Source organism: Mastigoproctus giganteus, chromosome 6, assembly GCF_048544385.1.
Source record: "Mastigoproctus giganteus isolate SK-2022 chromosome 6, ASM4854438v1, whole genome shotgun sequence".
NCBI lineage: Eukaryota > Metazoa > Arthropoda > Arachnida > Uropygi > Thelyphonidae > Mastigoproctus > Mastigoproctus giganteus.
Window position 1 is genome coordinate 221,973,951 of NC_143580.1, and position 27,725 is coordinate 222,001,675.

At 37.4% G+C, this 27,725-nt stretch overlaps 1 protein-coding gene across 3 annotated transcripts in view; it reads right to left on the reverse strand.

The window, feature by feature from the left end:
- Positions 1–27,725, reverse strand: part of LOC150085010 (leucine-rich PPR motif-containing protein, mitochondrial-like) — a 380,604-nt gene that overhangs the window by 338,741 nt on the left and 14,138 nt on the right. For 2 of the 3 annotated variants that reach the window (XM_090376735.1, XM_090376734.1), the window contains exons 2-3: positions 19,610–19,773; positions 11,484–11,606 (exon numbers count right to left, since the gene is read on the reverse strand). In XM_090376735.1, the coding sequence (XP_090232861.1) occupies positions 11,484–11,606; positions 19,610–19,773 (287 nt within the window). The remainder of the gene's footprint in view (positions 1–11,483; positions 11,607–19,609; positions 19,774–27,725) is intronic. The other variant, XM_090376736.1, reaches the window with a different exon arrangement.

Consider the following 27,725-nt stretch of genomic DNA (forward strand, 5'->3'; position numbering starts at 1 on the left):
ACCACCAGATCAGTGGAGTTTACAATAAATCAGCAGTTCCCAACCGGTGGTTCACGAAAGTGTTCAGGGGGGTTCGCACTAAAAATTCTGTAATGGTGTCTGCTTAGATTTACAACTCTGCATGGTAGCACAGTGGTATCGTCACCATTCTCCCCACACCGAGTGGAAAAAGCTTGGGTTCGAATCCCGTCGATGACGCGAGGAACTCTTATGGGTTTTTTTCACCCCGTGGCTGAGTTTTTCGGTCTCAGGCGTAGATAGCAAGATTTTTTTTTTCCCCAGAAACTGGGGTTTTTTCATCCAGCAAAACAGGCAAATCGACCAGAGAACACACACAATTTACAGACATAATACAATATACCCGTATATGTAAGAAATTATGGGTGGCCCTAATACAATAATTTGAATTTTATTTTTTGCTTAGATTTACATACGTATATTATTGTAAACTACAAAATATAACTAATAATAAACAATAAAGTAAAATAAAATTAAATAAAAAGTAAAGAATTGCCAAAGAAAGAAACCACATCTCCCATAATTCCTTATAATTAGTTTATTGTCTTACAGTATATAATGTTAAATAAATATGTTATCCATACAAAATTTTTTTTATTCTCAAGGACCATTGTTATGTACAGGTACTTTTTTTTTTTTTTTTTTTTTTTTTTTTTAGAACCTATAGTACTTAGTACTGTGCATGGGTTGAAGGCTGAAAAGATGAAAGAAGATACTTGTTGACATTAGACTTCAATGTCTGTAGATTGTAATTTTCAGGAAATATGTATGAAGGAAGGTTGTTCCAGAAAACAGAAGCTGAATGAATAAATGAGGGAGAAGAAAAGAAGAACAGTAAAAGGAGGTTGACTGGTTGCGGCACGTGTTCGGACTGCTTTGAGAGAGTGGGAATTATAGAAGCCAATTCAGAAGAACAGTGCCCATGGAAATATTGTATCTATAGAAAATGCATACAGAAGAAACAGAAAGTCTATGAGACAGAGAATGGAGAGACTGTGTTAGAGATGAGACATTAATTAACCTAACTGCCCTCTTTTGAATGGAATCTAGAAGCCTGAGAGAGGTTTTAGGTGCACTGCCCCAGATGTGGAAATAATATTCCATGGTAGGGCAATTTGCAATTTCTACAGAATCAACAACTGTTTGGAAGAAACTAACACCAAGAGCGAAAGAGAAAATCCATTTTTTTAGATGCTGAGTAAGCAATATTTGTAATGTGCTTTATAGTCGGGGCAATCCCCAAGATCTTGCCTCTAATCTGAGCATCACAAAAATAAACATAGGAGCAGAAGAATCCTTTTGCAAGATATAAGGCAGAACTGAGTTTTAGAAGGATTGAAATTAAGTTATCTTTGCCCAACTGGATATCTTCATTTAAGGATTTGGCAGTGGATACTCAATAAGTTGTAGCTGTTTGAACAGGGCAAGGTTTCTCAAACTGGAAGGTGGAATGCAATGTGCTATCGTCTGCAAAAGTATGGATATGATTTTCGGTCAATGGAAAAAGGTCATTAATATACAAGAGGAAAAGTGTCGAGAAAGAACTGAACCATGAGGAACACCAGCATTAGTGGAGAAGACAGAGAGCCGTCTACCATCATCTGCAGTGAGTGGTCAGAGAGAAAACTAGATACCCAATTACAAAAAAAAAAAAAAAAAACCAGCTGGAAAATAATAGAACAGAAGCTTATTTAGAAGACCTTTATGCCAAACACGATTAAGCCTTTGAAATGTCAAGAGCAATGGCTTGAGTTTCACCAAACTTTTCCACTGAATTTGTCCATAGATGGGCAATAACATAAGCCAGAATACCACCAGTGGAACAACACTAATGGAATCCATACTGGCAATCATTGACCAGATGAACAAATTTCAGATAGTTTATAAGAGTTGGCGGTTAATTGATTTCTCCATTACTTTGGAAAGAGTAGAAGTAATCGCAATGGACAATAATTGGATGGAAGGCATTTGTCACCCTTTTTAGAAACTGGTTGGATATGAGCAAATTTCCAAGCAGAAGGAAAAACACCTTTCGAATAAGAAAGTGAAAAAAGATGACACAAAACAGGAGTAAGTTCAGGGGCACAGGTTTTGAGAACAAGTGGAAAAATACCATCAGGACCACGAGCTTTTTTAGTATAGGATTCATCAAAATCCTTCTGACTTCCTTTTGACGGTAGACCACATGAGGCACTGAACGGAGTGTACTGGGAATGGTTTGAGGTGATTTACCAAGATTATCAATACATGAGTTGGAAGAAAAATAGGATGCTAGCAGATCAGCTTTATCTTTGGCTGATGTGGCAACAGAGTTTTGACAGAGGTGGGAACAGAAATGGAAAAAAATTGCGGCCAATAGCTTTGGCAAGAGACCAGAATGACTGGCTACCATTTGGACAAAAAGCAAGTTTTCTACTCAGCCTATTCGAAATCTAGTTTGGAATGATTAATAACTGCTTTACAAAGTATAAATAATACCCATAATAATTTTTATTATTATGCAATGTTGTTTATAAAAACATAGTACTGGAAATATTTTATAATAAAAATTCAGAAATGTTATACGATTTCAGACATTACAGGCTGTGGTTCGCATTAAAAATATTATGTTGAAAGGGGTTCATGACTCAAAAACGGTTGGGAACCGCTCAATAAATCAATCGATACAAATGTTAATCGTATTTAGCAGTCACAGGCTTGAAGTCCGGTTCACTCGAAGAGTGTGTGTGTGCTACTGCACTCGTGCTCCTGACCACTCGCCTACATAAGGCCTAACAGCAGATGGAAGTTTCTTTCAGCATTCAACTACCCGCTGGCTAAAGACAAATTTCCACACATCAATTGTACAACTATCTTCCCTCAACTTGAATTTATGCCCCTTCAGTTTTTGTAATCTGAGCAAGAGGAAGAATTCCATCAAAATTGAGCCTGCTCAACCCATTCAAGGCCTCATACAACTCAATCAGATCACCTCACAGATGCCTAATCTCCAGACACTGCAATTTGCAGAACTAAAGCTTTTCTTCGTATGACCACCCCTTCGTTCCCCTCACCAATCTTGTTGCCATTCTCTGTACTCGCTCAAACAACTCTACACCCTTCAAAAAATTAGGCCAACAGATCTGTATGCAGTACTCAAGGCATGGCTTGACCACTGCTTTATACAAAGGGATAATCACCTTTTCCCTACAAGAAAAATTCCTGTATATCATTGAAAATACCCCATGACCTGCTCGGCAGTCTGTCTGAACTGCTCTGAAAATTTCCTATCTGACTACACAATTACTTCCAGATCTTTTTCATTTTCTAGCAACATAAGTGTAGTACCACACAGTTGGTACATTTCTCTGGGGTTACTTCTACCCATATACAGTAATTTGCATTTGTCAATGTTAAACTTAAGTTGCCGGTTCTCAGCCCATCTGCCCAACTTTTCCAAATGCTGTTACAGTAGCACACTGCCATTACGGTCATTAACAACACTGCCAACCTTAGTATCATCTGCAAACTTTGACATTAAGCCTGATATACCTTCATCAATATCATTGATGAATATGTAAAACAACAGTGCGCCCCCACACCGAACCCTGGGGGAACTCCACTAATAACATTAATCCATGAAAAGCAGCGTCCATTGATTACCACTCTCTGCCTTCTCCACACAACCACTCTTTTATCCAATGTAGCAACTTGTCTTAACGCCATACTGCTCCAATTTGTACAGTAGTCTTCCATGCACAACAGTGTCAAAGGTTTTCCTGAAATCCAAGTATATGATATCAAAATTATTTTTTCATCCAGTTCCTTTGTAACCACATCATAGTATCCAATGAAATTTGTCAGACAAGACTTTCCCTTAACAAACCCATGCTGTGTCTGAATTATTACTGCAGCCTTATCTAGATGGTCCTGCAATGCATCTTTAACCAGTGACTCCATTATTTTCCCCGGAATAGAAGTTAACTAACTGGACTGTAATTACTTGTGTCACCCTTAGATCCCCCTTTGTGAATCGGGGATACATTTGCACATCTCCAGTCAGTGGGGACTTCCCCCGAGTCCAAGGATGCTCTCATAATTATGGCTAAGGTTTGCTTACTTCCTTTACTGCCTCCTTCAATATAACTGGATAGATCCCATCCACTCTGGGTGCCTTTATTATGTTTAACCTCAACAATTTCTCCTCCACTTTGCTCTCATTACAAAATCCTTTAGCTCCCTGTTACAGTTTGATAAACTTCTGCCATTCTCCTCCCTTAATAACGCCCCATGTATTTGTAGATGCAAAATACTCATTCAGACAGACTGTCAGCTATCTGAGCAGGATCATCAACAGTCGAACCATCAATATCAAGTGGACCAATCTGATTCATCCCCTTCCTTCTAGAGTTTATATAACTAAAGAAGTTCTTTCTGTTTTTCTTAGCATCCTTTGCCAAAGATTTCTCATAATCTGCCTTCGCTTGCCTAACCTCCTTTGTGACTTGATTACAGACTAGCTTATAGGCTTCTGTGTCACCTGATAATTTATGCCATGAGTCTGATTAATTCATCTGACATCCATTTAGGCTTAAACAGTGAACAGAATTTCTTAATCAGTATGAAAAGCCTAGTAGCTTCCATGATTATTTCCTTGAATGCTTCCAATTTAGAATGTGCTGTTGGTAACATCATCAGTTGATCCCACTGTATAGAATTTAAAAACTTTCTGAGACCACTGTAGTCACCTCTACAAAAGCAAAAACTCTTCCGTTTATCCCTAGTGGTAATTACATTTTTAAGTAAATCCCACATCAGTACACTCTGATCACCGCACCTAGTGGTTCTATTATCTCCAAATTCTTAATGCACGAATAATCACTGCTGATAACCAGATCAAGAGTATTAATTATTCTCTCTGGTTGCCTCTCTAACATGTTGCTGTAGAAAACAATCTTCCAGTAAATCTACAAAGGTTTTGCTGGTGTGTGAGTGACCAACCACCCAGTTCCTGTCAATATCTGGGAAATTAAAATCCCGCATTATAATATGATTTACTGGCCAACTAGTTCTCTGTACAGTTGTTCATTATACTCATCTGAGTCATTAGGCCTATAACTCCTACTCTCATTTTTGCTTTCCCTGTGCTTATGTCACACCAAACTGACTCAACATTGCACTGACCATCTACATGTCAACTGGATGCACTTCCTTAGATTTTATGTGTTTCTTAACTAACAGCATAACCCCTCCTCCATTCCTATCCTTTCTGTACACGTTGTACTCCTCAAATTCCAGTTCTGCATAGCTTATATCTGTGTGACACCATGTCTCTGATATCCCAACAATGGGATGTTCATCTGTTCAGAAGCAAGGAACCTCAAGTTCATATTTGGGGGGGGGGGAGGGTAAACAGCCAAACAGGCAGAATAAATCCGCCCATTTACATTTTTTTAAGACTGAAATAGCTTTCAATATTTATGAGTCAAAAAAGCAAAAAAAAATTATGGCTCCATATATGTATCATAAAATTAACATAATTGAAGAATTCAAAAAAAATTCTTTAGATATATAAATTACAAAACAGAAAAAACAAACTCAAGCAAAAAAAAAAAAAATTAGACTGCACTACAACCCTCAGGAAATATTTCTCCCCCCCCCCCAGATAAAAATACGATAAAAATATTATAAAAGTATTAGAAAATATCACCTAGTAAGAGGCTGTATATATGTATATAGCCATACCTTAGGATATATTCGCACTGTTATGCCTTAGAAAAGCGTTACTGGCACAGTCCGAGGTAAGGCAGAAACAAATATATAAATAACAGTAAAAACATATGTAAATACAAAGGTAAATACTCATGTAAATACAATTTTCATAAGACAAACTTAAATCCCATTGTTGGCATATATCATAAGAAATAACAGAAAACCAAATAAACACCCTCTCCCACAGCAGACATTAGCATAAGATATCGGGACCTGAGGCTAATGCACCAACACGACACAGTATAAAGTAAGTGCGATTGCGCAGTAAAAAGCTTCGCTACCTATATAACAATTAGAAGGCGGGAAATAACTCCTTGCTAATCTATCACTTTCCCAGGACAATAGCAGTAGGTATACGATATTGTGAAGAGCCTTCACAATATCGTATACTTACCCATTGGGCTTTGTGTCACCTATCACAGTTTGCTGTAGAGAACAATTATAAAAATTTTAAATAAAATAAGCATAAGTAAATGAAATATTTTAAATTTGAAATGTAAATTTGAAATTTAAAATGTAAATTTGGAAATTAAAATTTTAAATGTAAATTTGAAAGTTAAATTAATATAGCAAAAGCTGGTATAGGGACAACAGAAACGGGTAGGTATGAAACATTACATCAGATGGGCTGTCAATCCACTCAAAGCCCCCAAAAGAAGTAGGGGATTGACGGCCATGTGATGGAATGTTCTATATCATAATATTATAATTTATGTAAATGTATTGATATAGAAAATTAGTATTGACTTAAACATAATTTTAGCTGAAGGTAATGAAAATTCATCAGTAAAGTGTACTGAAAAATTCATTATCATATAGTAATATACTTCTTAAAATTAATATGTATAGGCCATGCTGAATTAAGTAACCTAGTTGGGCTAACTTGATTACCAGATTTGTATGCACAACAATACTTATGTCATAGCGCCATTAAAAAAAAAAAAAAAACCACATACACTCACACACACACACACACATATATATATAGTAAGACCCCCTTATCTGCAGAGGATACGTTCCAAACATACCGTGGATGGCTGAAAGAGCAGATATAAGCGAACACCTGCTGACCCCACATATAATGTGATTTTCTTGTACATACATACGTATAATAAAGTTTAATTAATAAATTAAACACACAAGTAAGACATTACCAACATTAAATATGGTAATAATAAAGTATAGCAGAATCTTGATTTACAGGGATTGGATTAACCAGGACACTTCAAGACTCCAAATTTAAAAAAAATCGATTGTTGTGATCCATTGCACTGAAAAAGGACAAATTTTGTTTCGTTATTTATGTCAGGGATGTCGGAATTTTTTTTTTTTATAGTAACAATTTTTTTTTTGTTTAGAAATTGCGAAAATGGGCAAACACAAGAGTTGTTGTGCTTTCAAATTAAACAAAAACTTGAAATTATTTAAAAGTTTGAAAACGGTGCATCCATTAAATTTCTAAAGAACCATTATAATGTTGGTGACCAAACCAAATGCACCATTGTAAAAAATAAAGGGAAGCTATTCGATTCAAAATCGACATCATAAAAAATAAAGGGAGGCATCGTATTGGATGCGAGTAGCATGTATAAGTTTTTTCGGTTTTTTTCCATGGTTAACCACGAATAACTGAATCAGCGAATACCAGAGCACAACTGCATACAGGATTTTAAAATTTTTCCACCTATTTCATTCCTACTTCATTTCTGTTTTCTGCTATCCTTTACACCCTTTTAGTTCAGGCACTGTGTACTTCTCATATCCATCTTTGCAGACACTGTATTAATGTTTCTTACTGGACATTTATATATTCTTTTGCTTCCTTCACTGCTGCCACTGCACGTTTTGGAGCATTTGACATTCAATACGTTCCAAAAATTTCTCTTATTTTTTTTCTCATCTGCTTAGTTTGCTTATAGAACTCATAATTTTACTACTATATATATAAGTGTGTGTGTGTAAATGTATACTTAATATGTACATAAAATGTATACTTGGTCTTTGAGGTTGTTGCAGACATTCTCTCAGATATGACAGACAAGCTGTGCTTGCTACTTCGGAGTCTAAAACGCTGATGGACCTGATATTTGCGTGATACGCAAGTCAAGTGGACCCAATTTCGGCGAAGTCCAGACAGTTTGTGATAACCAAATCCTCTGCTTGCACCTTCACGATGATGGGACTGTTAGTAATCCTGGGCATAACCCACAAGCACACTGTGGGTGACCACCCAGGTGTGAACCAACGTAAGCAGGGGTCATCAAGGTGTGGCGCCAACACTACATGGAGGAATGCCGCCCCTTTGTGTTACCTGGCAATACAGGACTAACATCAACCGATGCAATACCACCACTTTGTTTATTGGAGGCTTGAAGTGGCGGAACCCATGTTTAGTCTCCACAGCTAAGTTCCTGTCAACCCTTTCCCCATCTCTTCCATCATGCAGTATGATTGCTGTCTTTTGAGTTTAAAATGAACACCATGACGAGATCCAAACTTCCTTACATATTGAGGATACAGCTCTAAAACGGTGTTCGCAGGCAAGCCGCTATTTAGTATGCCAGACTGAACCTATTGGTAATTCTCTAGGAGGCTTCCGGATTAGCTAGTGTATAATCTTGCTATCTCTACTCTGCCAGATAGTGACTGGAGGGAGTCCGAGTAGTGTGTGGGGGGGGGGCATTGTCGAGGCAATTTATGTCATGGATACGGGTATATTCTTCCCATATGATGCCATATCCAAAAGTTTCATTACTTCGTACAGCATGTCCCCCACAACACTTATCTAGTATGAAGTAAACTTATCTGCGAAAAGATCTAAACCTCCCAAACACTTCCTACTTCATTTCACAAATATACATGGTCTCAGTTCTAATCTCAACATTCATTTCCACTTATAGTCTGCCAAACCCCATGTATTTTTTCTGACAGAATCTCAGTTATTGGTTGATGCAACCACTGCTCACCTCAGTTGCCCAAATTATTAGCTGTACGATTCCTTTTGCCTCACAGGTGGTACTTGTGCATATGTCCGTTTAAATATTTCCTGTCAGAGCATTAGTAATTTAGAATCTCCTTTTTTCAATCTTCTCTGGCTTAAAATCTCTCTCTACCTCATTCTGTCAAATTCATCTGTTGTCTTTATTCATCCTTGGTGATTTTAATTTTTTTTTTCCCTTGTTTCCTTAGTGATTTTAATGTTCACAACTCCAGCTGGCTTCCATTCTCTATATCACACAGACCCAGCTGGTCGAGATGAGGCTTTTGCAATTACTAATGACCTCGCACAGATTGTTCATTTACCTACCAGAATACCAGACAATTCTAACCATACAGCCAACACGTTTGATCTTTTTCTCAAAAACAACCCTTCTAAGTACATAGTCGAAGTGAGTGGTCCTTTAGGCGCCTCAGATCACAACTTGGTGATTATCTCTTCTCCAATGGAGCCTTTATCTCATGGCTATTCCCAACCTCGTGTTGTTTGGCATTACAAGAATGCAAAATGGGATGACTGTGAGATTTCTTTTCTTCTTTTCCTTGGTTGGATTACTGTTTCAAAATTTCTAATGTCAACATTTGCTCAAATCGTGTCAATAAAATTATTCTTGTAGAGATGAAATCCTTTATTCTACACTCCACCTTAAAATCTCGCCCTTTATCTAAACCTTGGTTTTACATTAAATGTGCTAAGACTGTTCAAGAGAAGAATGTTGCATATCATAATTGGCTTGTTTCCAATTCTTCAGTTTCAATTTTTGCTTAAGCTAAAGCTCGCAACAATTGTAAAACAGTTATTAATCAGTCCAAACTAGATTTTGAACAGGCTAAGTGTAGAAAACCTGCTCCTTGCCCTAATGGTAGCTGAGCATTTTGGTCTCTTGCCAAAGCTACTGGCCGCAACTTTTGCCCATCTCTGCTCCCACCTCTGTCAAAACCAGATGTTTCTATTGTCACTTCAGTCAAGGATAAAGCTGAAATGCTAGCATCCCATTTTCCTTCCAACTCAGGTATTAATGATCTTGGTAAAACACCTCCCACCATTCCCAATACGCTCCATTCGATGCCTCCTGTGGTCTTCTATCAAAAGGATGTCAGAAGGTTTTTATTAACATCTCAATCGATGTTAATAAAGCTCCAGGTCTTGACGGTATTTCTCCACTTGTTCTCAAAATCTGTGCTCCTGAACTTAGTCCTGTTCTTTGCTGCCTTTTTTTTCACTTTCTTATTCCAAAGGTGTTTTTCCTTCTGCTTGGAAATTTGCTCATATCCAACCAGTTCCTAAAAAGGGTGACAAATCCTTCCCATTCAATTATTGTCCCATTGCAATTGCTTCTACACTTTCTAAAGTAATGGAAAAATCAATTAATTGCTAACTCAAACTACCTAGAAACCTTCCGTCTGATCAACGATCGCTAGTATGGATTCCATCAGTGTCGATCCACTGGTGATTTTCTGGCTTATGTTACCCATTTATGGACAAATTCAATGGAAAAGTTCAGTGAAACACAAGCAGTTGCTCTTGACATCTCAAAGGCTTTTGATCATGTTTGGCACAAAGGTCTTCTAAACAAGCTTCCATCTTATGGTTTGTCAACTGTCTTTTGTGACCGGTTATCCAGATTTCACTCTGACTGCTCACTGAGAGTAATAGTAGTTGGCTCTCCGTCGTCTAACTTCTCCACTAATGCTGGTGTCCCCCAAAGTTCAGTTGTTTCATCAATTCTTTTCTTCTTGTATATTAATGACCTTCTTCCATTGACTGGAAATCCTATCCATAGTTTTGCCAATGATAACACATTGCATTCCACTTTCCATTTTGAAAAACCTTGCCCTGCTCAATCAGCTTCAATTTCTCGAATATCCGATACCAATTCCTTAAATGCCGATCTCCAGGTAATTCTCCAGTGGGGCAAAGACAACTTAGTTGATTTCAATCCTTCTAAAACTCAGTCCTGTCTTATATCTCGCAAAAAGGATTCTTCTGATCCTATGCTTATCTTTGGTGACAGTCCAATTTCTAGGCAAGATGATATATCTCTTTTGGGGATTACCCTGACTTCTAATCTCTCTTGGCACAAACATTACAAATATTGCTTCCTCTGCATCTAAAAAACTTGGTTTTCTCTTTCGTTCTTGGCGTTACTTTTCTTCCAAACAAGCTGTTCACTCTGTACAAATTGCAAATCCGCCCTACCATGGAATATTGTTCCCACATCTGGGGCGGTGCCCCAAAACCTCTCTCGGGCTTCTAGATTCTATTTAGAAGAGGGCAGTTAGGTTAATTAATGACTCATCTCTAACAGAGTCTCTCCACTCTGTCTCATAGATGTACTGTTTCTGCTGCATACTTTTTCTACAGATACTTCCATGGGCATTGTTCTTCCGAATTGGCTTCTATAATTCCTGCTCTCTCAATCGATATAGTCTAAACACATGTCCCCACCAGCCAACATCCATTTACTGTCCAACTTCAAACTCACAGAATCAACTTTTCATCTTCCTCGTTTATTCATTCAACTGACATTTTCTGGAGCAACCTTCCTTCGTACGTATTTCCTGAAAATTACAGTCTACAGAAGTTCAAGTCTAATGTCAGCAAATATTTTCTTTCATCTTCTCAACCTCGAACCCAAACACTGTACTAAACACTATAGGTTCTAATACATCTCGTGTTTGGGCTTTTCATAAAAAAAAAAAAAAAAATTACTTACCTAGTTCCTTAAGCTTAGTCCAAATTTCATTTACCAACTCAGATCTAGCTGAGGGATGTTCCTCAGGAAGAAAACAACCACAACAACGAATCAAGAGCAGGCCTTGGGTCACATCTGCAACACCTATAAAAATAACAGTATAGGCAAAATTCATCATTAAAAAAAAGTACAATATCAAAAGCACAAGTCTAACAAGACAACACAATAAAACTGAGAAAAGAGTGGAAGAGGTCTTCTTTTATTTGAACATGATTGGCGAAAGGTCACTCACCTGAATTGTTAGTGTTATTTATTTATATGTGCTCACATTTTGTTTAGTATGGACATAGACACTGATTTTTGATTTTAATGATTGTGGGGGGGGGGGGGCTTACAACCAGAAAAATATGTAGAATCAGCAGGGATAGTGAAGTTATACTGTAAAATCTACAAATTTAGCATATGTGGTGACTGCTTTCCAAGGTCAGTACCTATAATCCTAGATATTACATTATTTTAAACAGCTGATATATGCTATCAGACTTTAGAGGATACAGAAAATATCTTCCATATCAAAATTTTACCTTGCAGATGTGGTAACCTACATAAACTAACCTTACATATGCAGAGAACAAAGAAAACATGCATCAACTTTATGGTTTATGGTACAACACCTAGGCTGTGCAATTAACAATAAGTAAAAGCTAAACATTGTTGAATATAGCACAGATTTCCGAGTGCTGACAATGGGCATGTTTTCATGTTCCTGATGCTTGGCTTCGTAGCACATGTTCAATGACTGCTTAAACAAGGCTCACATTTGCAGTGACCCCCAACACAGTGCCCATGGGCACCACACACCTTCAAGCTTTTTATGGATGATTGCAGAAAGAAGCCAAGACAAATAATGAAGGCTGTAATATGATTGGGGGAATGTATGTAAGATTATAAATTCACAAAGTATGTCAATGTCATTCACGTGCTAAGGCATATCAATATGCAGTGGTTTACTTACTGGTGGGATGCTAGTATCACATAATGTGGACTACAAAGCTAGTGAGGGATACTGCATACAAATGATTAATAGCAAGCTAGCAAGAACATGTTACTATGTGGAATGTGGGCTATACTACCATACTGTGATATTGCTATTTTTCTCTCACTCTTTGCAGTTTATTATATACTTGGAATTCTGCTATGCACTAATTGTGCTATTTTTTGCCCAAACACAATGGTTGGTGCCATGGTCTCAAGCTCTCAAATGTACTCGTAGGCACAAAAGGTTGAGGACCACTGCCAAATGACTTGTGCACTAGAAGGCAAATATGTTAATTTTAATATTAATAAAATTCTTTATTAAGATAAAAATACTTAATTTGTTTATCTTAATGAAGAATTAATAATTATAGACTCAGAATTAACAATACGGACTCAAATAAAATGTTCTCAATTTTACCAACAAAATCAGCAATATAATTTTAATTAAGGATAAAATATTTTGACACAAAAATATGTGTCACAAAGAATAGCCATTAGCTCAATCACAAATACATAAATATAAGGGGTAGTAAGATAAAAAAAAAAAAAAAAAAATTTACATAATTAGAAAATTCAAATAAACAGGGTTCCCCATAGACCCATATTATTAGTTCCTGCAAGAGTGGTTGTTTTCAACCTGTAATTCACACAACTCTGGAATTCTACAAAGGATGAAAGTATGTGAATGTAGTGTTGGTGCACCTTTGCATGTGTGCGTATGCATGCGCACGCAAAGGTGCACCAACACTACATTCACTCAAGATGTTCACCAAACATCTTGATTGTATATATTTGGGAAAACAGTGATGTGCTTTAAACCTGTCTGCATTTAAGTTCTGCAGAAATATTCCCCACAATCCTATATAATAATAGCCAAACTCCAGAGGTTTTAATCATGCGATCTTGAGCAAGATATTATATGAACAAGTATCCCATCCTCAAGAATTCAGAGCTTTAAGCATTTAAATTAACTACCCACAGAGCTGTTACATAAAAGTAAGTAAATTTTTGATTCTGTTTAATAATTTACAGTAGATAATAATATTAGGTGAAGTAATTTGTTATGCAACATACAGTAATTTTTGATAAATATCATCTATATATGGCGTCGTAAGTACATCCGGTATTGTACAATATAGTCATCACTGTTCTTGTTTATGCTCCAGCACAACCACTAGGTCAAAAAGTTTACAATTTAATAATTTGTGACAATTAATACAATCATTAATCATATTTAGCAGTCATGTAGACTTGAGCCACAGCCCACTTAAACAGGTATGCATTACTGCACCCTTGTCCTTTATCACTCAAGCTATAACACGCCTAAAAAATATTATATTTATACTCAAAATATGACTACTAGGTCAGAGCAGTTTACAATTAATTAATGAAAACAATCAGCCATATTAGTAGTCATTCAAGCTTGAACCACGGTCCTCTCTTGCAGCTGACCACATAGCTACATTGGGTCTGCAAAGTGTTGCACATTTCTAAACAAATTGTAACCTTTTGAATACTTTCAGCATTTCTTTATATGCACTGCATTTGCCCAAATATAAGCCTTATCCCCAAAACTGTATGATCTCAAAATGGGGAGGGAATAAACAATTATCGTAGATACTTGAGTACAAGTCAAGAAATTTTGGATGATTTTAAAATCAAAACATACAGAGTGCCTCATAAATGAGCCGAGTGGCATTTCTATACACACAAAGAAAACTTTCTCTCCATGTAAAATGGCTAAAACTAACATGGGACATTTACCTTCTGACATCATTAAACGTATATTTTTAAAATGCAGCATCAATAATACCATGAATGATAGGGAAGACTACACTTTTTTAGTAGTAGTAGTAGTAGTAATAATAGAAACATGTGATGCAAGAAAGCAAGCATATGAGCTCATGAAGCATTAGCCAAAAAAAATATATATTCACACAACCATTCCCTCTAACAGTTTCTCCAGTTTCTCCTTGAATTTATTTAAGCTATCAACTTCCACAACGACAGATGGAAGTTTGTTCCGGCAATTAACCACCTGCTGGCTAAAAGCAAATTTCCACACATCTATTTTACAACTGTCTTTCCTCAATTTGAATTTATGCCCCCTTAGATTTATAATCTGAGCAGGTGGAAGAATCCCATCAGAATTCAGCATGCTCAACCCAATCAAGGCCTTATGCACCTCAATCAGATCACCTGGCAGGTGCATAGTCTCCAGCCACTGCAATTTGCAGAACTTAAGCCTCTCTTGGTAAGAGGACCCCTTCGTTCTCCTCACCAATCTTTAGCATTAGCATTAGTAGAGGCATATGATGCAAGAAAGCAAGCTTATTCAGCATCAGCCAAAAAAAAAAAAAACACACCACTCCCATTTCACCCCTCCGTTCGTTCGAAATACCTGCATTTTTCGACGCATTTTTTTAAAAAACAAGTCATATTTTTATAATTTTAATATAAATCTAAAAAATAAATCACTGACATATTTGTTGCACATAAGTGTTCAGTATTTGCATTTTTTATATATAGCCTGAAAATAAAAAACAGTAACATGAAAACAGAAACTTCCTTTTACAACATAACAAGATAAGGAAAATCTAACACTGATTTTTCTCAAATCACTCAGTACGGCCCATGAAACAAACCTGACTTTGAATATGGTCCCTGTATGGGAAAAGGGTGGACACCACTGCCACAGGGTATATATGTTTATCATAAATACATATGTGCACAGCTCACAAAAACATATGTGCATACTTGCAAAAAGATTAACTTAAGTTTACAAGTTTTTTTGGGTGGGGGGGATTGTATTAGGGGAGTGGACTGCAAGGTTTTGTTAACACTATCTTTCAAACTGCGTAAACCATGTTGAGAAAAATTTACTACGAGGACCAACATAGTAATATTATTAAGACTTACGGAAAAAAAGGAAATGAAAGAAAAAAAAAAAATTAAAAAGGTTAATTCCTGATCAAAGAAGATGAATGCCCATAAACACCAAAAAATGAGCACAAAACGTTTTGTGAATGAATAATAAATGGAAAAAAAAAATGTGAACTCACAAGTGCTATCTCTTCAAAGTGATATCAGCACTTGTGAACTCCAAAAGTGAATCATATTCCAGTCACTAAACACTATTCAGTAAAGTGGCAATGGCTGTTAGCATTAGCATTAGTAGAGGCATATGATGCAAGAAAGTAAGCTTATGCACCATCAGCCAAACAAAAAAAAAAAAAAAACCCACTCCCATTTCACCCCTCCATTCGTTCAAAATACCTGTCCAGCTGAGCCTTAAATTTATTTAGGCTATCAACTTCCAAACAAGGGATTGAAGTCTGTTCCACCAACCAACTACCCGTTGGCCAAAGGCAAATTTCTGCACATCTATCCTAGATCTGTCTTTCCTCAATTTGAATTTAAGCCCTCTCAGATGATTATTCTGAGCAAGAGGAAGAATCCCATCGGCATTGAGCATGCTCAAACCTTTCAAAGCTTTATGCACCTCTATCAGATCACCTCGCCGGTGCCTAGTCTCCAGACACTGTAATTTGTAAAACTTAAGCCTTTCTTCATAAGAGCAACCCTTTGTTCCATTCACTAATCTAGTTGCCCTTTTCTGTACTCGTTCCAGCAGCTCTACATCCTTCTTGAAATGAGGCCTCCAGGCCTGCATACAGTACTCAAGGTGTGGCCTGACCATTGCGTTATACAAGGGAATAATCACCTCCTTATCCCTGCTAAAAAAATTCCTGTATATCATTGACAAGACACCATGAGCTGCTCTTGCAGCCCATCTGTACTGCTCAGAAAGCTTCATATCTGCCTGCACAATTATCCCCAGGTCCTTTTCATTCTCTACCACTGTCAGTGTAGTACCACAGAGCTGATGCGTTGCTCTGGAGTTACTGTTTCCCATACGTAGTACTTTACATTAGCCAATGTTAAACTTCATTTGCCACCTCTCAGCCTATCTGCTCAACCTTTCCAGATCCTGCTGCAGCAGCATACTGTCAGTAGTGTCCTTAACAACCCTGCCAACTTTTGTATCGTCTGCAAACTTGGACATTAAGCTTGATATACCATCATCAATATCATTTATAAATACAGAAAACAACAATGGACCCAACACTGAAACCTGAGGAACTCCACTAATAACATTAGTCCACGATGAGCAGTGTCCATTGATTACCACTCTCTGTCTTCTCCCCCTCAACCATCACTTTATCCATAGCAGCAATTTGCCTCCAATGCCACACTGCTCCAATTTGTTCAGCAGTCTTCCACGTGCAACAGTATCAAAAGCCTTTCTAAGATCCAAATATATAATATCGAAGTTATTCCCTACATCCAGTTCTTTTGTGACTGCATCATAGTATCCAATCAAATTGGTCAGGCAAGACTTTCCCTTAACAAAACCATGCTGTGTCCAAGTTATAACTGAAGTCTTGTCTAGATGATCCTGCAGTGCTTCTTTAACCAGTGCTACCATTAATTTTAATGGAACAGAAGTTAAACTCACAGGTCTATAATTACTTGTGTCGCCCTTTGATCCTCCTCCTTTGTGAATTGTGTTCACATTTGCACATCTCCAGTCTATGGGTACCTCCCCTGAGTCCAAAGAAGCTCTCATAATTACTGCTAAGGGTTTGCTTACTTCCTTTTCTGCCTCCTTTAATATAACTGGATAGATCCCATCCACCCCAGGTGCCTTTTTTATGTTTATCCTCAACAATTTCTCCTCCACTTTACTCTCAGTTATTAGAAAATCATCTAGCTCACTGCCAATGTTTACTTCACCTACGACATTCCCCTTCCTGAATAACTCCTCATGTGTGAATGTAGATGCAAAGTATTTGTTTAGTTTGTTAGCCACCTGAGAAGGATCCTCAACTGCTGAACCATCAATATCAAGTGGACCAATCTGATTCATCCCTTTCCTTCTAGAGTTTAAATAGGTAAAGAACTCTTTTCTGTTTTTCTTTGCATCCTTTGCCAAGGATTTCTCATAATCTGCCTTTGCCTGCCTAATCTCCTTTGTGACTTGGTTACAGACCAGCTTATATCTATCATAGGCTTCCATGTCACCCTTAATTTATATGTATTCCATGCATTTTTCTTCTCTGCCATATGTCTCATTAGTTTATCTGACATCCATTTAGGCCTAAACCCTGAACAATATTTCTTAGTTGGTATGTAAAGCCTCCCATTTTGAATTTGCTGTTGCTAACATCATCAGTTGGTCCCACTGTATAGAATTGAAATACTGTCTCAGACCATTGTAGTCACCTTTACGAAAGCAAAAACCGTTCCCTTTACCACTGATGGTAGTTACCTCTTTGAGTAAATCCCACTTCAGCACACTCTGATCGCTGCCACCTAGTGGTTCCTTTATCTGCAGATTCTTAATGCATGAAAAATCACTACTGATAATCAGATCAAGAGTATTACTCCCTCTAGTTGCCTCCCAAACATGCTGATGTAGAAAACAATCATCCAATAAATCCACAGAAGCCTTGCTACTGTGTGAGTGACCAACCCACAAATTCCAGTCAATATCTGGGAAATTAAAATCCCCCATTATAAGACTCTCTGATTTACTGGCCCATTCTATTTCCCTGTACAGTTTCTTATTATACTCATCAGAGTCATTAGGCCTATAGCACACTCCTACTCTCAATTTTGATCTCTCAGTGCTTATGTCACACCAAACTGACTCGACACTGCACTGTCCAGCGATGTCGACTGGCTTCACTTCCTTGGATTTTATGTGTTTCTTAATAGCATAACCCCTCCTCCCTTCCAATCTTGTCTATCCTTTCTGTACACATTGTACTCTCCAAATTCCAGTTCTGCATTCCTTATATCTGTGTGACACCACGTCTCTGATATCACAACAATATCTGCCTTTGGTGTTTTGAGCATAACCTCAAATACATCAAATTTATTTACCGAACTGTTAGCATTGGTGTACAATGATTTGTTGTACAATTGGATACTAAGTAATAACCTACAAAATCTCTATCTAAGTTCAACTTTAAACTAAGTATCGTAACTAGGAATATAAAGCTACTCTAGAAAATAAGTTAATATGCCAGTTTAAGCCAATAAAATAGAAAAAACTTCTCTATTCCAGGAGCAGTAAAATCTTCGCCTGCACAAGGCTACTCTCGTTCCCAACACCACATGATCCAACCAGATAGTAAATAGCAAATAGAACTCACACTTAAAAAAGTATGTAATGGCCACCAACCCTTTACCAACTGCATATTTGCATTTGGTTTAGATCAGCCAAGAGATCTAAACCAAATGCAAATATGCAAATTAACAGTGAAAAGTATATCATAAATAGATTTAAAATAAATAACTATATTAAAATCAAATGATTAATTAATCATTTGATTAATCATTTATTTTTAGGTTGGCTTGGTATATAGGAGAAGAATTGCACCTAAGTTTAGCCTTAAAACACACCAAGAATTTGTTATATTTGTAACATGGTTTAGCGTTCCATTCCTTCATAAGTGTTATGTCCTCATTATATTGGTGGAGGAGGCATTCTTGTATATACTGACATTGTCCTAAACTGATTATTTCATTCATATTTATTCAATTAATATATTCAATTAATTAGCATGTCAATAATAAGTTTCCTTTCCCCTCTTATTGTTAGGCATATGACAAGATTCCATAGGCAATCTAGAAAGAATGTCAAATTAGTTAAGAGGGTTTTCTGTTGTAACAATAGTATACATGAACATATTTCAATAAAAAACCAAAATATAATTTTTTACATCAAAAATAAAAAAGTATAGGAAAACTGAGCCAAATCTCTGACCTTTTGATTTACAAACTACTTAGGAATGTATTGAGTTTGTAAATCAGAACATAACTGTATGTGTTCTATGCGGAGTTGTATATGTTTTGGTAATGATTTGGTGTACTGACTCATGAACACTGCAAGCAATCCACCTATATCCAATTGTAAATGGGTTGATGGTGAGAGAATGAAAATTAAAATGAAATAGCTGATAGTCAAATTTACAAATCACAAGTAAAACTTGAACATATATAAGAAAACAAATTAAGCATATAATATACAAGAAACTTACCAGCTTTTTTCAGTTCTTCAAAAACTTTATAAACATCTCCTCTTGAAACCCTTCCCATTCTTTTAGCATCTACATCAAGCTTATAAAATAATTTATTCAAATAATTTGCATGGTTCGAAACATTCTTTTCAGTTGCAAATTTAAATCTTTGTGAAGAAGAAAATCTAGAAAAGTAATATGGTATAAAGAAAAGTTAAATTCTGTTATTGAAAAATAAAAGTCAACACAGCATGAGATTGATATGCCAGTTATATGCACAGAAACACAAAGACTGATCAAAATGTTTGCCAAATGTTGTTACAAAAAAAAAAAAAAAAAAAAATTTTATTCATTGATAAATGTTTATATTGTTAACCCTTTACCAGGCACATTAAAATTGCAACATTAGCAGGCATCGCAGTTGACTTTTTCCACCATTTCTTCAAAATGGTGGAAAATGTCTTCAAAAATTGAAGACATTATTCTTGGAAAAAAGAAAATATTTCACAGCCATTCACTTTTTGAAGCCATATTTATTTTCAATCTATTATGAACACAAATGTGAAAAATCCATATTTTTATACTGACAATGTATATTTTAAATTTTTTTAAAATAAAACCCTCCACTTATTTATTTTTATTTATAAATAAGTGGAGGGTTTACACATGTGCTTGTCATAACATGTTTTTAACAGCTGCATTTGGGTGTCACCTTCCTTGTTAGCAAGTGAAGCATTAGCTGTTGTCTTTCATTGGATGATACAGACAATGCTAATTTTAAATTCTTGCTTTACAGTGTTTGATAATTATACACAAGAACTGGCCTATCAAAAAAACTTGGTAGAAGATAAGAAATACATATATATATATATACATACATTATATATATTCAATAATGTCAACTTTATGGTATTACCGTTGCAGTGTTATTACTGCATTACGTTATAAGTTTAGGCAGTATTTTTAATTATACTGAATTTGAACCAAACTCATGCCTCAGACCATAGCAGCAAAGCAAAAGGCTAAACGTAGTAGGAGTGCTAAGGCTTGCAGGGGGGGGGGGGGAACTGAAGGGGGGTGGTTGTCCTCTGAATCAGTCTTATGAAATGTACTCATTGCTTTATGTTTGCAGAAATATCAGAAACATGACATGCTATTGCCAAGGGGGGGATATCTTTGTGTGTGTGTGTACTCGATGTAAAGAATGTGAGGGTGTTAGGTGAACACTCAACATTGTTATGGGCCTTTATGCGAGCTTGAAAAACAGGGTGGATACCCTTGTAGCATTTAAATTGGAGGAGGGGGGGGGATCAAGCTGTCAGCTCACATGAATACCAGAGCTTGTACTTGATCATCAGGCAAAACAGCAGCAACCCCAAAAACAGAATGCACTGGTCCCACAACAGCTAGTAGTAGTAGAGGATGCATGTGATGCAAGAAAGCAAGCTTATGTAGCATCAGCCAAAAAAAAAAAGAAAAAAAAAACACATTTCACACATCCATTCCCTCTAAAAGTTTCTCCAGTTCCTCCTTGAATTTATTTAAGCTATAACTCTACTGTCAGAGAAACAGAAATATATTGTGCAAAATGCATACGGGAAACAGGACTGCCAGGAGCAAAAGATGATGTAGAGCAAATATCTTTTAAGGGCGCAAACGGTGATACTGTTGTACATGTTGACACTAATGACATTAAGAGTTTAACACCCTCGGATTTTCTGAATGGTAAACTAATAACAATTTTAATTTATAATCGCCAGAGGCATTTGATCCAAAGAGGAACGTTAAACGGTCTTTGGCTCATTTAGCATTAGCATTAGCATTAGTAGAGGCATATGATGCAAGAAAGCAAGCTTATTCAGCATCAGCCAAAAAAAAACCCCACTCCCATTTCACCCCTCTGTTCGTTCGAAATACCTGTCCAGTTGAGCTTTAAATTTGTTTAGGCTATCAACTTCAACAACAAGTGATGGAAGTCGGTTCCACCAACCAACCACCCGCTGGCCAAAGGCAAATTTCCGCACATCTATCCGACATCCGTCCTTCCTCAATTTGAATTTATGCCCTCTGAGGTGATTATTCTGAGCAAGATGAAGAATCCCATTGGCATTGAGCATGCTCAAACCATTCAAAGCCTTATACACCTCTATCAGATCACCTCGCCGGTGCCTAGTCTCCAGACTGTAATTTGCAAAACTTAAGCCATTCTTCATAAGAGCAACCCTTTGTTCCATTCACTAATCTTGTTGCCCTTCTCTGTACCCGTTCCAGCAGTTCTACATCCTTCTTGAAATGAGGCCTCCAGACCTGTATACAGTACTCAAGATGTGGCCTAACCATTGCCTTATACAGGGGAATAATCACCTCCTTATCCCTGCTAGAAAAATTTCTGTATATCATTGACAAGACACCATGAGCTACTCTTGCAGCTCGTCTGCACTGCTCACAGAACTTCATATCTGCCTGCACAATTACCCCCAGGTCCTTTTCATTCTCCACCACTGTCAGTGTAGTACCGCAGAGTTGATACGTTGCTCTGGGGTTACTGTTTCCCATATGTAGTACTTTACATTTTTCAATGTTAAACTTCATTTGCCACCTCTCAGCCCATCTGTTCAACCTTTCCAGATCCTGTTGCAGCAGCATAGCGTCAGTAGTGTCCTTAAAGACCCTGCCAACCTTTGTATCATCTGCAAACTTGGACATTAAACTTGATATCCCATCATCAATATCATTCATAAACACCGAAAACAACAACGTACCCAACACTGAACCTTGAGGAACTCCACTAATAACATTAGTCCACGTTGAGCAGTGTCCATTGATTACCACTCTCTGTCTTCTGCCACTCAATCAACCCCTTATCCATAGCAGCAATTTGCCTCCAATGCCACACTGCTCCAATTTGTGCAGCAGTCTTCCATGTGCAACAGTATCAAAAGCCTTTCTAAGATCCAAATATATAATATCAAAGTTATTCCCTGCATCCAGTTCTTTTGTGACTACATCATAGTATCCAATCAAATTGGTCAGGCAAGACCTGCCCTTAACAAAACCATGCTGCGTCTGAGCTATAACTGAATTCTTGTCTAGATGATCCTGCAGTGCTTCTTTAACCAGTGCCTCCATTAATTTACCTGGAACAGAAGTTAAACTAACAGGTCTATAATTACTTGTGTCAGCCTTTGATCCTCCTTTGTGAATTGGGGTTACATTTGCACATCTCCAGTCTATGGGTACCTCCCCTGAGTCCAAAGAAGCTCTCATAATTATGGCTAGGGGTTTGCATACTTCCTTTGCTGCCTCCTTTAATATAACTGGATAGATCCCATCCACCCCAGGTGCCTTTTTTATGTTTATCCTCAACAATCTCTCCTCCACTTTCCTCTCAGTTATTACAAAATCATCCAGCTCACTGCCAATGTTTACTTTACCTACATCATTCTCCTTCCTGAATAATTCCTCATGCGTGAATGTAGATGCAAAATACTCGTTTAGATTGTTAGCCACCTGAGCCAGCAGCTGATTTTTCTTCAATAGAAAGAAGCTTTTTGATAGTAGCCTTTCACAGAACAAACCGCTTTCGTCAACATTGAACACCAAATTTGGTGGAAATTTTTCACGTTCAATTATTTCCTTTACTTTTTCTGAAAACTTATTTGCAGCTTCAACATCTGCACTTGCAGCTTCTCCTATTAATTTTACACTATGAATCCTGGCCCATTTTTTAAATTTCTCGAACCAACCACGAGAAGGCCCAAAAGTTTCTGTAATTTCTTCAGTTTGTTTAGATTTCAGGTGATTAAACAAAAATAATGCTTTTTCTTGAATCACCATTTGACTTAAAGGCATATGACGTTGTGACATATCATCTATCCACAAACTTAGCATTTTCTCCATTTTTTTCTAAAATTGGACTCCTTAAGCGAGTTAATTTTGCCGCTGTAACATCTGTACAATTCTGAGCAGACTGTTTTATTTTTTCTGATTGACTTAGTATGGTTGTTAAAGTTGATTGCGCTAATCCTAAAGAATGTGCGACATCGGATTTTCTTTCACCGCTTTCAACACGTCATTCGATGTTTAGTTTCCAAATAAATTGCTTTTCTTTTCTTTGATTCTGACATTTTAACTAAAAAAAAAATATTTCTATTAAAATTTACAAAATCTAAATTGTGTAATGCTATCAAAGAACCTATGTCAATTATTTCAATGCGCCACACTGAAACAACGTCAATCATGTATTGCAATGCATCACACCGAAACACACCCTATGAAGTGTAAACGACAACTAAATTAGGCGAATGACGGGCAAAACTGTTATAACAGACACACCCACAGCTCAGGAGCACTCAGGAATATGTAACAAGTCGCCGTCAGTCACCATTCGGATAATTGCTGGGCGTTGGCCTTAAATTGGAATATTTTTTATGTTAAGTGGGGCTTGAAATTGCAAACTTCGTTATATTGAAGCTTCGTTATCAGAGGTAACAGTAACCTAGGTATGACTGTACTACATATAGGAAGTAGTAAACCCAGAGTGACGTATCAACTCTGTGGTACTACACTGACAGTGGCAGAGAACGAAAAGGACCTGGGGGTAGTTGTGCAGGCATATTTGAAGTTTTCTGAGAAGTGCAGACAGTCTGCAAGAGCAGCTCATGGTGTCTTGTCAATGATATACAGGAATTTTTCTAGCAGGGACAAGGTGATTATCTCCTTGTATAAGGCAATGGTCAGGCCACACCTTGAGTACTGTATACAGGTCTGGAGGCCTCATTTTAAGAAAGATGTAGAGCTGTTGGAACGAGTACAGAGAAGGGCAACAAGATTAGTGAATGGAACAGAGGGTTGCTCTTACGAAGAAAGGCTTAAATTTTGCAAATTATAGTGTCTAGAGACTAGGCACCTGTGAGGTGATCTGATTGAGGTGTATAAAGCCTTGAATGCTTTGAGCATGCTCAATGCTGATGGGATTCTTCCTCTTGCTCAGAATAATCACCTGAGAGGGCATAAATTCAAATTGAGGAAAGACAGATGTAGGATAGATGTGCGGAAGTTTACCTTTAGCCAGCAGGTAGTTGGTTGATTGGTGGAACAGACTTCCATCCTTTGCTGTGGAAGTTGATAGCCTAAATAAATTTAAGGCTGAGCTGGACGGGTATTTGGAACGAATGGAGGGGTGAAATGGAAGCACTCATACACCTCAATCAGATCATCTCGCAGGTGCCTAGTTGCCAGATGCTACAATTTGCATAAATTAAGCCTATCTTTATAACTGCAACCCTTTGTTCACCTCACTAATCTCATTTCCCTTCTCTGCACTCATTCTAGTAGCTCAATGTCTTTCCTAAAATGAGGCCTCCAGACCTGTATAATACTCAAGGTGTGTCCTGACCATTGCATTATACAAAGAGATAATCACCTCTTTATCCCTGCTAGCAAAATCCTATATATCACAGACAAGAACCCCATGAGCTACTCTTACAGCCTGTCTGCACTACTCAGAAAACTTCATATCTGACTGCATAATTACCCCCGGTCTTTTTCATTCTCCACTACCCTGAGTGTAGAACCACACAGTTGGTATGTTACTCTGGAGTTACTGCTACCCATAGGTCGTACTTCATATTTGTCAATGTTAAACTTCAGTTGCCACCTCTCAGCCCATCTGCTCAACTTTTCTAGATCCTGTTGCAGTAGCATACAATTCTGTCATTAACAATCCTACCAACCTTTGTATCGTCTGCAAACTTGGACATTAAGCAGGATATCATCAATATCATTTATAAATACAGAAAACAACAATTGGCCCAACATGGACCCCTGTTGAACTCCATTAATAACATTAGTCCACGATGAGCAGTGTCCATTGATTACCAATCTCTGTCTTCTCCCACTAAATAATCCTTTTATTCATTGTAGCAACTTGCCCTTAATTTCATATTGCTCCAACTTGTACAGTAGTCTTCCATGCACAATAGTATCAAACGCTTTCCTAAAATCCAAGTATATGATATCAAATTTATTTTTTGAATCCAGTTCTTTTGTGACCACATCATAGAATCCAATCAAATTTGTCAGCCAAGACTTCCCCTTAACAAACCCCTACTGCATCTGAACTATAACAGTCTGTAATTACTCGTGTCACCTTTCCATCCACCTTTGTAACATGAGCAATGTTAGGGTAACTAAGAATAATGACAGGTGCATGTATACCTGCATGTACACCAACACGAGGAGCATAGTAAATAAATTTGATGAATTTGAAGTGCTGGTCAAGACATTAAATGCAGACATTGTTGGGATATCAGGGGATACACATGAACAGACAGGATAGGAAGGGAGGAGGGTTTATGCTGTTAGTTAAGAAGCACAAAATATAAGGTAGTGCATCCAGTTGACATGGGGGGGGGGCAGTACAATGTTGATTCAGTTAGGTGTGACATGGCAGATTTGTTAATGATAGTAAAGACAGTATGCTACTGCAACAAGATCTAGAAAAGTTAGGTAGATGGGCTGAAAAGTGGCAACTGAAATTTAATATTGACAAATGCAAAGTACTGCATATGGGTAGCAGTAACCCAAGATAAATGTACCAAATGTGTGGTATTACACTCGAGGAGGTGGAGAAAGAAAAAGACCTGGGGGTAATTGTGCAGTCCGATTTGAAGTTCTCTGAGCAGTGTAAATGGGCTGCCAGAGCAGGTCATGGAATTTTGTCAATGATATATAGGAACTTTGCTAGCAGACACATGGAGGTGATTGTCCCTTTGTATAAGGCAATGGTCAGGCCACACCTTGAGTACTGTATGGAGGCCTCATTTTAGGAAGTCTGGAGGCCTCATTTTAGGAAGGGTGTACAGTTGCTAGAATGAGTACAGAGAAGGGCAACAAGATTGGTGAGAGGAACAAAGGGGTGCGCTTACGAAGAAAGGCTTAAGTTCTGCAAGTTGCAGCATCTGGAGACTAGGCACCTGCGAGGTGATCTGACTGAGGTGTACAAGGCCTTGAATGGTTTAAGCAAGCTCAATGCTGATGGGATACTTCCATTTGCTGAGATTAAGAACCTGAGGGGGGAAAAGATGTGCGGAAGTTTGCCTTTAGCCAGCGGGTAGTTGATTGCTGGAACAGACTTTCATCTGTTGTTGTGGAAGTTGATAGGTAAAATAAATTTAAGGCTGAACTAGACAAACATTTGGACTGACCGAATGGGATGATTTTTTTTTTTTTTTGGCTGATGCTCTATAAGCTTGCTTTCTTGCAACATATGCCTCAACTAATGCTAAACTAAAAACAAAAATGAGAGTAAGTGTGTTATAGGCCTAATGACTCTGATGAGTATAATGAACAACTGTACAGAGAAAAATTGGGCCAATAAATTGGAATATCTTATAGCGGGAGATTTTAACCTTCCAGATATTGCTTGAACTTTTGTATTGGTCACTCGCACAATAGCAAAACTTTTGCGGAGTTATTGGATGATTGTTTTTTACAATAGTATGTTCAAGAGGCAACCAGAGAGAGTAATATTGATCTGATTATCAGCAGTGATTATATTTGCATTAAGAAACTACAGATAAAGGAACTACTAGGTGGCAGTAATCACAGTGTACTGATTTGGATTTATTAAAAGATGAGGGGTACAATATGGAGACTACCCCTGACCATAGTAAAGGGAAGAGTTTTTGCTTTTGTAAAGGTGACTACGTGGTCTCAGGCAGTTTTTAAATTCTATACAATGGAAACATTCGAGGAATTAATCATGGAAGCTATTAGGCTTTTCATACAAACTAAGAAATACTGTTCAAGGTTTATGCCTAAGTGAATGTCAGATGAACTAATGAGATTTGTGGCAGAGAAGAAAAATGCATGAGATGCATATAAACAATGAGGTGACACAAAAGCCTATGGTAGATAAGCTAGTCTGTAATCAAGTAACAAAGGAGGTTAGACAAGCAAAGGCAGATAACAAAAAACCTTTGGCAACGGATGCAAAGAAAAACAGCGATGCTTCTTTACTTATGTAAACCCTAGAAGGAAAGGGATTAATCAGATCTAGTTGATATTGATGATTCAACTGCTGATGATCTTGCTCAGGTGGCTGATAAGCAGAATGAGTATTTTGCATCCACAT